This window comes from Physella acuta, unplaced genomic scaffold, assembly GCF_028476545.2.
Source record: "Physella acuta isolate Inbredline_101_S28 unplaced genomic scaffold, ASM2847654v3 ptg000473l, whole genome shotgun sequence".
Classification (NCBI taxonomy): domain Eukaryota; kingdom Metazoa; phylum Mollusca; class Gastropoda; family Physidae; genus Physella; species Physella acuta.
Window position 1 is genome coordinate 55741 of NW_026731992.1, and position 17758 is coordinate 73498.

Consider the following 17758-nt stretch of genomic DNA (forward strand, 5'->3'; position numbering starts at 1 on the left):
TGGGGGGAGAGAGACTGTCAGCTGACACCTTATACAACCAATGGGGGGGGGGGGGGGGGAGAAGAGAGACAGCCTTACACAACCAATGTTGAAAACAGCAATTTTAATTTTTTTTTTCTTCTAATAAAAACCAATACATTTTTATAGCTAAAAGATATAACTGTCCAAAACATATACTGACACCCATCATTCTCTAGAGAGTAAAGATGCCACTTACCATTTCCAGATATTCTTTTCAAAATACATTACAAGGTGCTTCCAGGTGGTCAAAATTGGAGCCAGTGCCCATTTGTTGCAGAAAGCAAGACAAACAAACAGACACAAGAAGACACACATAGATGGACGATATAGGATTTTTAATGTATGTAACATTTGCTTCATTTAAGCATCTACAAAAGAACAGTCCAAATACATGTACAATCTAGTCAAGCATGAACAGGAGGGAAAAAGTCATTGCATTATGTCAATATAATACACCAATGGTCACTCCAGTTAAATTCACAGAACACAAGATAATAAAGAGTGATACAAATTCAGCCACTCAATGTCACACTGTAAAAACATTTCATCCTTTTTTAAAAAGTTATGAAACAATTTAAGAACTTATCTCTTAAATACAAATATAAAATTAAGAAATAATTAGACAATGGCTAAGACTTTTTGTATCCTAAGGTGTATAATTATATAGAATTATTTTTCATTTGAAAAAAAAAAATATTCTCTATTTATATTAGTTGATCAAGTTAGAAAAATTGTGCATGAATAGTTAGAAAATCAAGCAAATGGTTTCTAAATAGTGAATAAAATCTTGAGTGCAGTATGGATAGAACCATCAATACTGATTGTGTCAGGTCTCACTATAGTCTAGCATCCCACTGCATTCAAGCTTTTTTCTCAGGTCAAGCCAGTGTAGACTGGAGGACTGATTGCTTACTACACAAGCATTCAAACTTGCTGATAGGTCAAAAATAACAAGGTAAACAGAGAAAAAATGTTTCTGTCCATCAGTCAAACATTCCAGCTAAGGAAATTATTTGAGCCGTCAGATGCACAACCTCTAGACTGGAACACATCTTCCAAAGGTGACAAATAAAAATATATACCAACCAGGGGAGCAGCACATTATTAAAACAATTGTTTAAATGTAATGAGCACATATTCTCACTTCCTTAAGTGGGCCACCAGGACAAGGATGGCTGAGTGTTACAAGTGATGAGTTAAAAGGAAATCAAACAGACGTCTTGTGCTTGTCCATTCAACTAAATGAGATGTGCTGCAAAAAAAAAAAACATCACACACAAGTTTAAAACCATCTGGCCTAAGGTTGGTTCTACAACAAGCATGGAAATGAGCACACAGTTTCTACATGGTGGGTAAGTTCTAAATGGCTTGAAATCAAAGATCAATTTCTAACATTTTCAGACGGGAAATATTTGATAGAGGGGGGTAGTATTTTAGGGGAAAATTTAAAATGTGAATAAATAAGATGACATTCATTTATACAAAGTGAAAATAGGTGAAATGAAAACATTCAACTACTAAAATAAAGTGACTACAGTAGGAGAGTGATGGATCATTTACACAAGCACGCTGGATTATTGCAGGTCAATGAACAAACTACAGCAGCTCAAGGCAGCAAACCAAAGGGCACATAGACAACTGACCAAAGCTTTAAAATACCCCATTAAATAAGTGGACCACACTAATCAGACATTCATTCACTAGTACTGTACAATGAGTCATCACAAATAGGGACAATGGATGGCCTGTTAAAGAACTATCAGCAAAAACTCTTGAGAGCAAATCAAATAACTATGTCAACAGCACATGGATCTAAAAAAGACAATGCTGTGATATTTTTTAATGAACACCCCCTCCCCAACTACATAAAAGATGGACTCAACAGTTTTTAAATGGAGCTCTCCCCACCTATAGAGATGCTGTTTAATTATCTTAATGTAGACTAATCAATGGAAAGTTTCACCTATTTGCTGAAAATTTTGGCACATTGGTCAATTGATGAAATTACAAGCTCTACAGCCTCCCCCCCCCCCCAAGCATATGCATGTGTTTATGCATGCATGTATATATGTTTATATACACCCATACATATCCACATTCACACACCAATGAATATTCATCTTTCAACACTGACATCAAAGGTTCAGCCTTAAATCTAAACAAAAATATTTTTAAAAAATATAAACAAAATTAAACAATAAAAAAAGGGAACAAATTACTTTGTATTTGTAAATCACTATTTATAATATTTATATTAATAATGATGATGATAAAATAAATATGTATTAACAAATGGCTCTCTTTGCCTTTCACACCTCCATAACACATATACAGATCAATGACGTTAAGATTTCTTATTTGTTTTCTTGCTATTCATTTCCAACCTATCCAATTTCTTCCAGAGTTCTTCTCTATCTTTCTCTTTTTTCTTCTCTCTGTGGATAGAAAACAGGTGAGACAATTTAGCTAACTCTAAACTAATTAGGTGAGACAAGATCATTGGCTGACTCTAGGTAGGTGAGACAAGATCATTGGATGACTCTAGGTAGGTGAGACAAGATCATAGGCTGACTCTAGGTAGGTGAGACAAGATCATTGGCTGACTCTAAACTACCATTTGGCTTACTTTTGTCTTTCAGCCTTGTAGTTTGCTGTAAGCTCATCAAACAGTTTGCTGTTCATTTCCATGAAAGTTTTCAAGACGTTGTAAACAAGTGCCACTATTGTTTGATTCCAGTGTTCCTTGGAAATGCGGTAGAGAGCAGGAAACATAATAGGGAGCACAATGCCAGAATTTTCTTCAATCAAGTTCATTATGTACTCATTATTCCAGAAATACAATGCCCTTTCTGCAACCTGTAATGAAAACAACCTTTTAATACAAAGCAGCAAGAACTAGCTGAATGTGATAACACCCTACATAGAAGCAAAGTAAATTAAGACATGTTCCAAATAATGTGATATTAGGGATAATTAAATATTTAATTACTTGAAAATGAGGACTTGAAACACATTTAGCTATCTGGCGAAACAAATCATCCTGAATCCTCTGAAACTGAGTAGGTTCAATGACGTCCAAAATTTCCTCTATTTCACCTAAAAACATGACCTGCAAGTTGAAAAGTCAACACATTTTTTATAATTGTCTTTTTACCATGACCTAGTTTTGACCCTCTGCTTCATCTTAACAAGTGTTTCTATTGTTTTTAGTATTGTGCAAGTAGACCAAGACACTTGTGTTCAAATTAAAGTAGATGAGAAATCAAATATCTTACCTCTTTCTGGCTGCACGTCTTTGGCCAGAACTTCAATAATCCTTTTATCACCTATAAACAGAATAGAAATAAATCAATACGGAGCAAGACGGCTTAAAGCAGTATTTATCATTGCAAAGTGCAGACCAAGTACTTAAGATTTATCCTTTTTTTGGAGAAATTCATCTGGGATTGATAGTTTAATTGACAGGGGGTAAGGACTTAGATCTTTCTAAGCAGTCTGTGTTGAGATTGCCTTGTCTCTAAATTTTTATATAAGGAAGATCAAACATGTATATGCCTAAATATACTTACATCTTCTGTTAATGAAGCATCTTTTTCCAAAAATTGAACAACACAATATGCAAGCTGTGAAACATGAGAGAAAAGTTTTCAAATGGATGATGGGAAAAATATTTAACAAGGCCCTAGCAAAATCTACATTTTTAACCCACAAACTGTCATAATTGGCTGATAATCGTTAGTTTATGGATGATTTGCTCTAATGGATCTTAAAAAAATCATCATTAAAAATGTAAATAAATGATTATCAGACATGCCTACCCCTGGCAGCCAAAAGTAGGAACATATGCGCGGACACTACTTTACTAAGTCAAAAATAAATAATTAAAAATAAGTCTAATGACATTAGTAGGCTTCTAGTTATATATAACTAGTCTCCAGGCTACAATTAAATATTAAAAAAAAGATAATCAGTATCCTGAGAATCCCCACCCCCCACCCCCTCTCAGTAAAAATACCAGCTTTGACTTAACGTTACTGATTTGATTGTTTCTACCTAGCTATGTTCTATGCTATATGAAAAACAAATGGTTAAGGCTTCGTATGTAATATAACATACAAGAGTTAAGACCTAGATCTACCTAGTAAAAGTCCTAATTACTTCTTAGTAGTTACAACTTACAAGATAGAGGTAGATCTGTATCTAGATCTAGAACTTAACATGTTAGTCATGATTTTATTGTATTTTTCTTCCTGCATGTTATTTTAGGCATAATTTAAATCTACAATTCAATTGGAAAAAAAAAAAATGTTCAGAAGCTAGATAAACCACATTATCTATTAGTAAATCTAGTATTTGATATTGTAAGTAAACAAGGAAAAGAAAACATGGCCAAAGGGAGATAATTGCTAATCCCTGCTCTTTTTTTCAATTTGATTTGTTAATTTTCTTTATTAATTAAAAAAAATAAATAAAATCTGAACAAACTTTGATGAAAATGAGATGGCAGAACAGGACACAATTTTGTTGTAAGAAAGCAGAACAACTCTGCTTTTGGCGGGACGGTAGGCATGTCTGGATTATGTTGGTAAAGGGGAAATAACTATTAAAAATGATTTCCCTTTCTGCTACCAGTATTGGAGCACTGGGTTACTTTGTAGCCTACATAGCTAAAATTTCCATTATAAAATGGGAATGACTATTTACACTTTTTAAAATTTGATTTATACGAGAGAGAAAATAAAAAGATAACTAGATATTCGTGTTTGTGGTTTTCGTTTCAGTATTCATTTTTTAATACAAAAAATTTAATTAAACTTTTAAAATGTGTACATTTGTGTCTTTTTTAAAAAATGCTATTTTGGGAGTGAGTGCAACGTGAAAGTCACAAAAAAATGGACACAAAATGGGTTTTCAAAAGAAGTTTATAAAGTTCTATATTTTAGAAATCATGTTGTCTATTATCTAAAAAAAAACAAGACCTGCGGCGTATCATATGCAGCTATTTAGTTGTTTTATTTTCTACTTTTTAGTAATTCATAAGTTGTGAGTTCGACATTACATTAGATAGTCGGCTTGCGTCGTGGTGTCCATGAAAAGAATTATATATATAGAAGATTTTGACATTTGGGACAACTAATGATGAGGTTTTAGGGTGGGTTGAATACAGATGTTGAGTAGTCGGCTTTTACTTGTCCTGTAAACATCAAGGTCAATTTCAACATACACAAGATAAATACAAATTATTTGTGTATCAAAAGATTTCTAATCCAACTTTCGGAAGATGTATTCAAGTAAAGATCTCAGATTAAATTCAATAATGAATTTTGACATTTTTAACTGCACTTGACAGTTAGTGGGTTAAAATACAATTGAGCAAACTTATACTGACCTGAGCATGATACAGACTTAAGCTGCGAGACTTGTGCAGGGGAATTAGTACTTTCATTAGAAACTGACGATGTTCTGCTTTCAGTGGCAATGCAAACCCGTTGATAATGCTCCCCAATATTTCTAGGAGTTCTCCCACACCATTAAACTGCTCAGTTTCATAAATAAACCTACAATACAAACAATTATTACTCATATATCTGCTTCATCAGCCACATCCGCACCAAATAAAAAATATATGTGCAGCTACCTTTATTATTCATTTATTTTAAGCAAAATATTAAAGTATGTATAAGTATTAGGACTGCTCAAGGTGTCTAGGAATAGAACATTACATAAATTTTTATTCCTGTGCTGCATTTTTTCCTAGTTATTAGAAAAAATTAGAAAGGAAAAAACCACCAGAAAAAAATAATCTAGCAATGGTGCACGATTACAAGACTTTCTCTATACTTAGTATATATATACGAGGTAAAAAGGGAAAATAGCTTAATAGGGTTGGGATGAGGGTTAAAAATATATACATTGCCATATTCCCAACTGGCTTATTAAACAATCTATGTTAGAGTTGTAAATCATTACCTGAGAAATATATTATTAATCTGCTTCCTTATGAATGCTCTTAAGCCCAAAAATTTTCCATATATTCTATGAAGAACAGTCTTGAGAAAATCTCTTTCACGTGGGTCTTCACTGTCAAATAGTTCTAGAAGCTGAAAAGGAAATAGTAATGTAAGCAGACAGACTAACTTATTTATGCATACAATGTTTCAAAAGAAATATTCTCATAAAAAAACAGGGATGTGACTGTGACCCGACCAGGATAAAAAGAATTTTTTGCACCCAACCCAAGATGTTTTATTGCAATTAAAGCGGTCACAAGCCATTCATTATTATACAAATTAATAGTTAATAATAAATTTCTTTTACTCTTTAATAACAATGAATGTCCTTTCTAATTGCAATTTGTTTCCCTTTAAAATTTTTTTTTATATTTAACTATTGAACAAGCTGGTATTGCATTTCTTCACCCACAAACTATTAACAAGAGACAGTTGTGGGTCACTGTGAGTTAAGTTTTGAAATCAGTAAGCCAACAACAGGAACATAGTTATTTGAGACAGTGACATCACTTTTGATTTTCACTAAACAAACAGTTTCAAACAAGAACTCTGGGTCATGGTGAGCTAACACAAGCTTAAAAATCAGCGATAGTTGAAAGGGATGGGTTTATCGAGTTCTCGTATTCATGTGTAAGGATTTTTAAAAAATCAATTAAATGGAAAGCAGAGTAAAATGGTAGTGGGGTTAGCTTTAAAAACAGAGGGTGAATTCAAATGCTGGTAGATAAATTATAGCTAGACTACAGTGCATGTAAGATTAATGGTAAAGAAACAAACCCCGAGAGATGTAGGCTATTTTCTATTTAAGAACAAGATTTTAGAATACTTTTCCTTATTTCTTTTTTTGTGAAAATATTAAACTGGAAATAGCAGAAAATGTGGACTGAAAATTCACCAATTCTGATAAAATTGGAAGTACGCCAAGATTTGGAAAAATTATATAACATACAGGGGTGCCACTCATTTTTTAAAGTGAATATTTTGCTAACCTCAACGTCTTGTTATTGAATAATAAAGCCCACCATATGCACGACCCTTAACAAATTGCCACTGTTACTGTAGTTATACAGGGCTTTGATTATTAACAGCCATATAAAAAATCTAAAACCCTATTTTCCCCATTCAACACAAATAGAGAAAATAAGACGGGAGGGGGCAGTGACAGCGGCAATAATCTCAAATACGGTATTTCAAGGTTTTTAAACATTTTACAACAGTTACAACATTTTTACAACAGTTAAAAAACAATTAGATCTAGACCCTGATGAATCGTGTAACTAAATTATAGCAGGCCTACATATTGTTTGAATACCCAAAACGATGTACATCTAGTTTTTTCTTAAATCTAGTAGGCCCTAATTAAAAATAACCATGTTTAATTTAGATGTAACAGCGCTTGTAGACAAGCCTAGACTGTGAGACACAACGGCGCTCGCATGGTCGCGTGTCATTGGTCTTACGGTCAGCGCGACCTTGAAGTAGCAGACAATAGGTGGTTTGTTTTATGGATATACTTGTAGCAAAAAGTGTCCGTAAAGTTTCATACATAAAATTGTCCTTCAAATCAATTAGCTTTTTCCTTCTTAGGGCAATACCTTATACAAAAAAGAAAAATGTAGTCGGCGCAAAAATTTTCAGCCTTTAAAAAAAAAAGATGATCTGCTATGCTTTAGGCTAGTAATGGTCGGACATAGTTATTTTTATCACACAGCCTAGAGTAGCTATTGGATGACGGCGCGTAAACAATGCGAATTTTACCCCCAACCCATATCGTCATTAATAGCCAGACAGCCACACCACAAATGACATCAAACATTTCCGTCTACAGCCTCACCCATCTGATACAGCCCATTTTTATTTTCTCCATAGTGCTTGTGAGATTGTTGGTGACGTCATATGCTATTAGTTTTTTCCACTAACGCAGTAAATAGGCCCATTGGCATTAGGAAATTTTTATGGTTAATAGCTACATATCTAGATCCAGCACTAAACTATATTGTGAGGTCATGGTAAGTTAAGATAGGCCTAGGAGAAAATATAAGGTCGCAGTGACAGAAATTTTGGCGTGATGTCGGGTATACAAAAGTCAGAAAAATGACGGTGTAATGATAATGATTCTAGGTTTAACAGAAGTGGATATTGTATCGTCGACGCATTCGGGAAAGGCGGTAAGGGTCATAAGTGGGAGTCTTGATGATAAAAACAATTTCTAGAATGCCAAAATTTTCAAGCCTAAAACGATCTTAATTTTTTTTTTTTAAAATGCAAACTCTGAAATTTTAAAACTCAAATCTTGTGAATCCAGAAAGGAAAAAAAAATAATATGATATTCGGTTGTCTGATATGAGTGACAACAAAAAAAGGAACAATAGCAAATAAAATCTTGACCTAATCCTTATGTAATACTTGATTTCTTAAAAGAAATTTGTGGAATGCGCATGTCAGCCATCACAGTAAAGGTCATTTTTTTAAATGTAAAAACTTAAAAAAAAAACAACAATTGGCAGAAAAATTAGGAAAAATATAATGGGCGAAGAAAAATTGCAGCTCAAACGTAAATAACGGATTTCCACTCAAAATTGGAAGGCACACACATGAAAACAAATCCTATCACAGTGAAAAATGTAATATTTTAAAAATTTAGAAATGAGATGGATTCTTAGTGTTTGATTAATGAAGCCAGTTGCTCACCTGAAGAACAAATCTTTGGTCTATATACTTTTTAGCCAAACTGGGCTGGAAGTCAGGAGATTCTAGAAAGCGCAGAAAAAACTCATACACTATCTGTAGAGGAAAAAGCATGAACTGCATCAAAAAATGTTTACAATCCATAGTTTAAAATGTGTAAATTAATTAAAATTAAAACCACAATTCCCTTTTCCCCATAACTGCACTGACATACTTGTAAGTGAGGCCACGATGCTTCAAGAGTTGGGTCATCTTCCTCTGGGTCAAAATCAGGGTTATCATTAGGAGGAAGAGTTCGGAAGATATTGCAGGCGATCTAAGATGAATTTTTTTTAAAAAGAAATCATTATCAATCAATGATGACAATTTAAATTCAACAATCATAGGAAGGTAATCAGTAAACATGAGCTCTAGCAACAAAGTAGCTACCTAAGCTTATTTATGAACAGAAAAAAAAAGCTAAACATTTTTAACAAGACTTTTGTTTGGCTCAAGTAATAAATTTAAATGCTGCAACTATAGCACACAATGTTGCCAAGAGCACAACTCTAGAAAAACAAATGCACACAAAATTCTTACCATGCGAACAATTTCTGGGTACACAGGCTCTGTAAGAACATTTCTAGTTGCAGTGATATAGTCCACTAATTCATTGAGTGCTGCACGCTTTATTTCTTTGCTCTTCAGGTCTGTTACAGGGTCCATAAAATCAAATACAACACAGCATTGTTGTAGTTTCTTGATGAACAGCTCAAGCTGTTCAGTCTGTGGTGTGTCTGCACAAAACAATTTTTTTAAAAGTATAATCAGTAGCAACAGATAGACATCTTCTAATCTAATATATAAAGCTCAGTTCTGTATGTAATGCATTTGTATGTCGTTGGAAGTGTACGAATTTAAAAGTTAGAAAATTATCGTGCGCATTTGTCTAAATTTATGAGCTAAAAAATTACTATTGAAAGTGTTGGGAAATAATTTTCATTTTTCAAATTATAGTAATAATTGTCGGCATGTTCATTAAACACAAGTTTTAAAAAAAATATCATCTTTTACAAAAATTCTAATTATGTCTTTATTTAGTCCTATAGCACTTACTTCCCTTTGATAAATTAGGAAAAACACAATTACTTCCCTTTATAACTTTATAAAACCATTGCATTCCGTGAAAATAATTTACTTTTTAATTACTTTGTTTTGGTGTTGGGAAAAAAAATAATTACATAATTAGCGGGGATTAATCAAGTGCAAATGTAGGTATTTTACGGATAAGCTTGGAGTATTAAAATTGTTTATTAAATTGAAACAGGCGCGTTCGTTTAAGTGAGTGCAAAAGACTGTGAATAAGTTGGGGTACTATAGTCGTTCATTAAGCTAAAACAGGTGATTCCGCCCCGGGCGTTTATGTTCGCGTTAGTGTTTTCTTTGTGTTTAGGTGGGTTTGCGTTAGTGGTTGCGTTTTAATTTGGTTCGTTTTTGTTCTTTCTTTTTTCGTTTTTGTTTGTGTTTTTTTTGTTTGGGTTTGTATTTGTGTTTTTGGTTGGTTTTGCGTTTGGATTTGGTTTGTTTTCGTTTGCTTTTTTCGTTGATTTTTTTTTTGGTGGTATTGGTGTTTGTGGTTGGGTTTGTTGTTAGGTTTTTGTTTTCGTTTGCTTTTTTGTTTGTTTTTTATTTGTGTATGTATTGGTGTTTGTGGGTGTGGTTGTGTTTGTTGTTAAGTTTTTGTTTTCGTTTGTATTTGTAATTGTGTTAGCGTTATGTTTGCGTTTTGTTGTTTTGGTTTTGGTTGGTTGTGGTTTGGGTGGGCAATGCCGGGTTTATGATGATTACTAAACACACAGGTAATGGTCTTTAACAGAAAGGTTTTTCACAGAAGCCAGAGCAGGGCCTGGCCGGGACGGCTAGTCTTAAATATTAACTAGTTTAAATTTACATCTTACAAATGACAGAATATTCAGTGGGTTTGCTGGTTGAAGAATAAGATTAGATTTACTAACCAAGTCCTCTCATTCTAATTGTTTATGCATGTGTGCTAACAAATTGGAAGGATCAGTAAGATTGGTAGTAAACTCAAATATTAGGAAACTGCCAGCCATTCAGCAACAACAGTTGGGCTGTTAAACCTGTAATATTAATAGCCTAACAACACCACTTTCCTAAACATTCAGTTTTGATTTCATTACACACACAATATTAGTTTTATGGACCTATGATGATAGCAATGCTAATATGGCGACAAAACGGATAGAAAAAATAGTTTATCTCTAGCTTTTGCACTAGATTCTAAATAGCTTTGTTGATAGTACATAAATGATTATTTTTTAAAATGGAACAACATTTATTACTCACAATGCTTATGTTCAGTGTTCTATATATATTTAATTTTTATTGTATAGAAAAAAATAGATGTTCCCCTGTGCTTCGAAATACTGGATCATGGTTTCCAGTGAACTTTGAGTAGCCAAATGGCCTGTATTGCACACAGCAAAACCCACCTCTTACGTCATAACAGTTTTTAGATGTTAAAATAAATCCATATCTTAACAATCAGCAAAAAACCATTGAGGAACTGCGTGGTCGAACATTCGACTACTAAAATCACATTATACCTGCATACAATAAGTGTTAATTTATATGCTGCTGAGTGCTTGCGTTTTTAAAATTCGCAATTCATCAGGTAATTAAGTATAGGTAATTCTTTATTGTTACTTTTTATGTAAATAAATCAGGTGTGATCTGATCTAAACTTTCAGGTATATTCTTATATTACAGTAATGGGGATGGTACTTTCAGTGCTACTGGGCCATAGAAATATTTAAAAAAAAATTAATTTTTATAATCTTTATTTTTACTTTCTCGTATATGAAGTACAGAGAAAATAATGTAATTGCGCAAAAAACACAAATCTCTACATTTTACACCTCATTGAGTTGGAAAAACTTAGTTTAGCAGTTGTGAAAGTGATAATCTTAACAAAATTTCCTGTATAGGTAATATACCAAATTTGTAGTTCTGTATCAACTTTTGAACTATTTCTGGTTACTAGAAGTTGTACTCATTCAAAGCCAATAACTTCAAAACTTGTTAGGTGGACAAAATTTCACAGATATATAATACATTATATGCGCATGCTTCTGTAAAATTTTGAACAATTTCCAGTAACCGGAAGTGGTACTTTATTTCCATTTGAAGACAACTTGAACACTATTCAATGTAGATCTAATTAGTCACATTTTCATTAACAAGTACAAGATCTTGTACTTGGATTATTTTCAATTACAGAGTGACCTCAAATAACTGAAGTGGTAATATTCTATAACACGAGTAGTTATGTGGATAAAATTTTAAAAGTAGATTTATGATCTTTTTTCTCTTGATATTCTCAAATTTTAAGTGATTTTCAGTGAATTACTTTACACTATTTCTTAAAAAAGATCACTTCCATAGGACTAGTTTCTTCAAAATTTTTCAAGCATGTCTACACTCGATGACAACAATGCACCGCTACATAAAATTTGGCTGAACTAGATGTTTAACTTTATAAAAATAAATATTTCCTTTATAAAACACAAATTTTCCTGCTCTACTTTACACACATTGTGTATGTTCATTAAGTGTGCAACTCTTTTTTAAATGGTTTCTATCTATTTAAATAAAACGGGAGTGATCTTCCCTAAACTTTCTCGAATATTCTTATATAACATTACGGGAGATGGCACATCACGATATAGACATGATTTTTAATTACTTAAACCTTTTAAAATAGAATGGAATCTTGTAGAAAAAAGAACTGCACACCAAGTGAACGAAAAACAGTCGGTGTATAATAGTGCGGAATATTTTTAGAACTTTATAAATTCATATTTGATGAGAAATCGAAAATAGTGTAATTTACTACTTCCGGTTAACGGAAATTACTCAAAATTTGATAGAAAGCAGAGAATTAGGTATTTTACTTATATGTGAAATTTTGTTTTTCTATCTGAAACAGTACTCAAGTTATAGGCTTTTAAAAAAATTGAAAGAATAAGTTCCACTTCCGGTTATTGGAAATCACAGAAAAGTTGAAACAGAACTACAAATTTGATATAATACTTATATATGAAATTTCATCAACCAAGCTGTAATGGTACTCAAGTTATCGTGTTTACAGAAAGACATACATACACACACACAGACATAATTGCAAAAGTCCAATTTTTCCGACTCGATAACTTATAAAATGCCAAAATTTTGATATATCTGGATTTATAATTTTTGCCCGATTAAAATAAGTCCTCTATACTCCGGATGTGATGAAGGATTGAGGTGTAAAAGGGTGAAAACTCAAAATTTAATATGATCGTTGTGGATGATTACTAGACTTTCTATGTATTCTGTATACGAGAAAGTAACAATGTAATATAGGATAAAATTTAAACATGGAAGAGAACGGTTGAGGAAGAGGCAAAAACAGCTGGGCTCTCATGGGCACAGATTGGAGGAGCAGCCCAAAACCGAGTCCGCTGGAGATGTATGGTTGCAGCCCTTTGCTCCCCAGGGGCCACAAGGAGTGATGATGATAGGTTAAAATTTAGGAGGGATCACTCCCACTTTATTTGTAGCAGAATCAGTATTTGCGCACCAAATGAACGTAAACAATGTGTGCATAACTGAGCGAAAAATTAGTACTTTATATAGGAAACTGATAATTTTTAAAAAGTTATCTAAGTCACATTTAATGTCTAAGTACATAGACATCTAGTCTCAATCAAAGTGAAAATTTTTAAACAAATCAGTCTTGTAGAACTAGCATTTTTTGAGGAATGAGAAATAGTGTCAAGTACTACTTCTGGTCACCAAAAATAACTAAATTTTTTTATAGAATCAAGAACTCTTAATAGCTATGTATACAATTTTGCTCATCTAAATGAAACAGTACTTATTATCTGTATTTTTAGAAACAAGAAGTAAAGGACCACTTCCGGATATCAGAGGTCACTCAAATTTTATAGTAACCCAAGTATAAGATCTTATACTTATAAATGAAATTTCGTCTATGTAACTAAAACTTAAAAACTTTACGCAAGTTGAGGTTTTAGGGGCAAATTCCAGACTTTCAAACTGATAACGTTTTAGCAACACAGAACAATGTAAAATTTGAAGTATTTAATTTAATTGCAAGTGATCTATTAACATTTAATTTATTAAAAAAAAGTTGAAAGTTGTATAGGCCTTTTTAATCCAAATATTTTAGCTGACCTAGCCTTTGCGCAGGGTGTTTGACTTGGAAAGTAGTCAAAAGTTTTGCTACAAATTTGATTTATGACATATATGAAATTTTGTCAAAATAACTGAAACTGTACTCAGGTTATTGTGTTCAGACAGACACACAGAACTGTAAAATTTAGTTTTCCAACCTAAGGAGGTGTAAAACAGATTTGTAACAATCTAAAATCTTGATTTTAACTTTTGCCCAAATTCAATAATTCCTGTTTATCCTAATATATAAAAGCCGATGTGCACTCTTCTCTCTCTCTGTTTGCAAAATATTTTCACAGGATATGAGATCAGTATTTCAGCGATATATGGAGAACTTGATAGGGGCTTTTGTTGAAAATAATATGTTAGATGTTTTAAATGTATTACCTAAATTTTCTTTAAAAATGGAAAAATAAAAATAAAGGCATATTCGATTGTAGAAACAGTTTTTATTATACAACCGGAAAAGTGTTTATAGTTGTGACCAGTGGTGTTGCGAGGTCGGGTGCCACCCGGTGCGGCACTTAATGGTGTCACCCCCAGAGGCATAGCAACTCTTCCCGGAGACAAACTTTAATTTGCACCCCTCCCTCAAACTTTCGATTTGCACCCCCACCCCCCCTCAAATTTTCGATTTGCACCTCTTAAAAGACTATCCAACACTCAAATTAATCACTTAAGTGGAATTATAATTTTTCTCTATATATTTTGCTATTTTTTGCCTTGGTCTCACACCCCTAAATGGTGTCACCCAATGCGGTCAGCACAATTTTCTCGGTCAAACTAATACAAATTACTTAAAAAAAAAAGCACAACATAATGACAATTGAATAGCCAGGTTTTCCTAGCTCAAACTCAAACATCATTTGAAAAATAAATGAATAAATTATATTAAAACTAATATCAAACAAAATAACGCATTAGAACCAATCACGTGAGTTGTGATTACCCACTGTGCATTAAAAATTAACATTGATATGTGTCTTGTATCCAAATCACCTGTATGGTAACTATTACACTATCATTCATCTCAGCCAGCGGGGCAAAATTATTGGGTTGATATACTTAGAGCAAGTGTATAATAAAGTTAAATTACACTATTGTTTAATACTAAATTATAGCCTAATTTAGCCAATATCATTGCTAAACAAAGATTTATATAAAATTATTAGGTTTTAAGACCTGAAAATAGTTTATTGGCCTAGATTCGAGATATAGATAGAGCTAGATCTACAATCTAGAGCTGGTTTAAGTCTAGTTTATCCGTAGCTCTAGATACATTCCTTGTATTATCGAATTAAATGATCTGTAAAGCTAAAAAGCAAAGATTTATATAAAATATTTAAGGACTAAAATAATTTCATAAAGAAGCTAAATTATTTAGTGTTTTAATTCTTATTTTTTGTTTCTAACTAATTAATTTCGGTTTGGCCAATCGGTAGAATGTAGATCAAAATAAATTTACTGTATACTCAAATTAGAAGAAGTGCCAAGCGTATCCTATTAATAATAGTATTGGAACCTAATAAAAATAGCAAACAGACATATCGTTAAAGCTATAGTCGACAGAAATTTAGCATTTATAAAGCATTAAACTTTTGAATGGGCAACATGGTCTTCCATGGAAGCTGCCATGTTTGCTGTGAAAATAAGTAACTAAATCAAATGACGTTACAAAGCCGGTGAAAGTATTTAATCTTTTGTGAAAATAAAGTACTTGTTCTGAACAGACTGAACTTTTATAATTAAAGGGGTGTTTCTATAAATGAATATATCAATAAATCAATTAACTTCTTTAAATAAATTTGTATTTAATTTAATAGTTTGGGAAAAAAGAACATTATTCTGTACATTAATACATATATTACAGTACAGTTCTACACATATTTATTTAAATACAATTTTTATCTATTGTCTAATTTTCAATCACAAAATCTTTAAAGAACGCTTATTTCTGTATTCGCTCATTCCTTGGAATACATCGCAAATATTGAATTCATTTTTTACAGCTCCCGCAAGCTCGGCAGCTAACATTTCCAGATTATCAATATGTAGCCTAGGCCGACGTAAACACTGAATAGTAAGCGAAAGCCAAGGTGAAGTAATTTAATTTTCCCTCTCTTTGTCCAATTGGTTTTATGATTTTTAGTCATCTTTTTTTTTTTTTTCATTGATGAACAAACTTCAACAAAATCGGAATGACAGAATGAGATGTATTTTTTGTGTGTAATACAGAAGGTGGGATGGTAAGCATGTCTGCTGTAATCATCAAACTTATTATATACTATACTCATACTGAATTACATTGGCCAATAAAACAATGGTTGGACCAAATGAACACTTCCTGGTTTTTCCAGTAATGCCTGTTAATAAAGGGGTTCTCAATAAAACACTGCTAGTCTAGCCAAACATCATTTCAATGCAAGACTACATGTAGATAAATGGGCAACCATCCATAGCCAGAAAAAAAAATGCAAATGCAACTTTATGGTTTATGATAAAGAAATACAGGTTTTCATATCAGTCAAGTGGCAGGCTGGCTCAACTTTCACCACTATATGGATCTCCGCCTTAAAACTAAGCTAAAAAAATATATATATGCGAGTCTATGAAGGATGTTGAAAATTAAGATGAAGTCACTTTAGAGAAAAGAAAATAATTCCTATTAGCATGACAATGTCCGTGTTAAGATCGATGTTCACCAATATATTTTAGTGCTAATCAAATTAAAAACATTTGTTTCTAATAATTAGGCCTATTATTTAGATGAAGTCATAGATTTTGAGACAAATAAAATAGATACAAAAAGAACATTGAGATAATACACAGGAAACAAAAATAAACATCAAGATTCCATAGGTAACATTGATCTAGAATTCACAACCATCCAAATTTGCACACCTTTACTTTTACTTTTTCTTGACATGCAGAAGCCATGAAGTGAGTTAGGCCTAAGCCTTCTCAATTTTAACAAAATAAAAAAGAATTATTTTAAGGCAATGAGTTTGGGTCTTTTTTTTTTTGCTATCTGTTCTTGAAATGGATATAATTTACAATAAAGTAGTTTTAATAAAGAAATAATTAAATTAAAAAGTGTGTGAAACAGGCTAACAGCTAACAAATCTTGCATTCTACAATACTCTGACCATGTTCAAGAGGCAACCCTGATTTGAGTAGTGAAGTGAAGACCTGGTGCCCAGTCCATCATAAAGCATTAGTTGACTGATTAGTTACACAAAAGCAAAGCATGAATTAACAATCCAGTTAAATTTGTATTTCACATTTGCAATTCACAGTTGTTACCTTTCAAATGAGGTAAAGCCTGGAGTTCTGGTGCAGTATTTGCTCGATAGTGTGATGAACCTTGTGATCGCTTTTGTTTCTTGGATTTAACGGCTGCTTTCGCTGTAAATGGGTCAATGCGATCAGCTAGCTTTGCCGACATGTTGACTAAACTGTTAATGCGGTTAAACCGCTGTAAATAGATTAGTCAATTCACGTGTGCATCAATTGTTTTTTGTTATTGGACATTTGCAGTCTCTACAATCAAATCCGTGGATACACTTGACAGCACAACTAACTGTGTTCATACAAGTAATGTAGACCTTTTTGTAAAGTAATTACCGTTTTTACAAGACTGATAATCGGCTTAATCTTAAACCGGTCAATATCTTGCAAATTATAGAGAAAAAACAGATAAATAATAGGGAAAACAAAATATCACAGTGTGTTGCTACTCAGATAATGGTTGCCCATTTCTCGCCTTAATTCAAGCACATTGAGATTTAAACGAGATTTGT

The 17758-nt window shown here is 32.6% G+C and overlaps 1 protein-coding gene across 2 annotated transcripts; it reads right to left on the minus strand.

The window, feature by feature from the left end:
* Positions 1-341: 341 nt before the first annotated feature.
* LOC131943910 (serine/threonine-protein phosphatase 2A 56 kDa regulatory subunit epsilon isoform) lies at positions 342-17736 on the minus strand. Of its 2 annotated transcripts, XM_059304251.1 has the most exons (12): positions 17262-17736; positions 9300-9496; positions 8935-9036; positions 8724-8816; positions 5992-6122; positions 5411-5579; positions 3591-3644; positions 3297-3347; positions 3011-3130; positions 2648-2877; positions 2337-2456; positions 342-1273 (listed from the first exon to the last, which is right to left on the minus strand). In XM_059304251.1, the coding sequence occupies exons 1-11, from the start codon at positions 17401-17403 to the stop codon at positions 2366-2368; spliced, it is 1380 nt and encodes a 459-aa protein (XP_059160234.1). In that variant the 5' UTR covers positions 17404-17736; the 3' UTR covers positions 342-1273; positions 2337-2365. The 2 variants fall into 2 exon arrangements, with proteins under 2 accessions (XP_059160234.1, XP_059160232.1); XM_059304249.1 differs by having other exon boundaries at positions 342-2456.
* Between the last annotated feature and the right edge of the window lie 22 nt (positions 17737-17758).

Bases quoted from the DNA above. Each gene is read 5' to 3' on its own strand.
- LOC131943910 (XM_059304251.1), bottom strand. From the start codon at position 17,403: ATGTCGGCAAAGCTAGCTGATCGCATTGACCCATTTACAGCGAAAGCA. The intron at 5,580-5,991 runs GTAATGATTTAC...TTTGTATTGTAG, and splicing joins ATTAATAATATATTTCTCAG to GTTTATTTATGAAACTGAGC. The intron at 2,457-2,647 runs GTAAGCCAAATG...TTCTATCCACAG, and splicing joins TACAAGGCTGAAAGACAAAA to AGAGAAGAAAAAAGAGAAAG.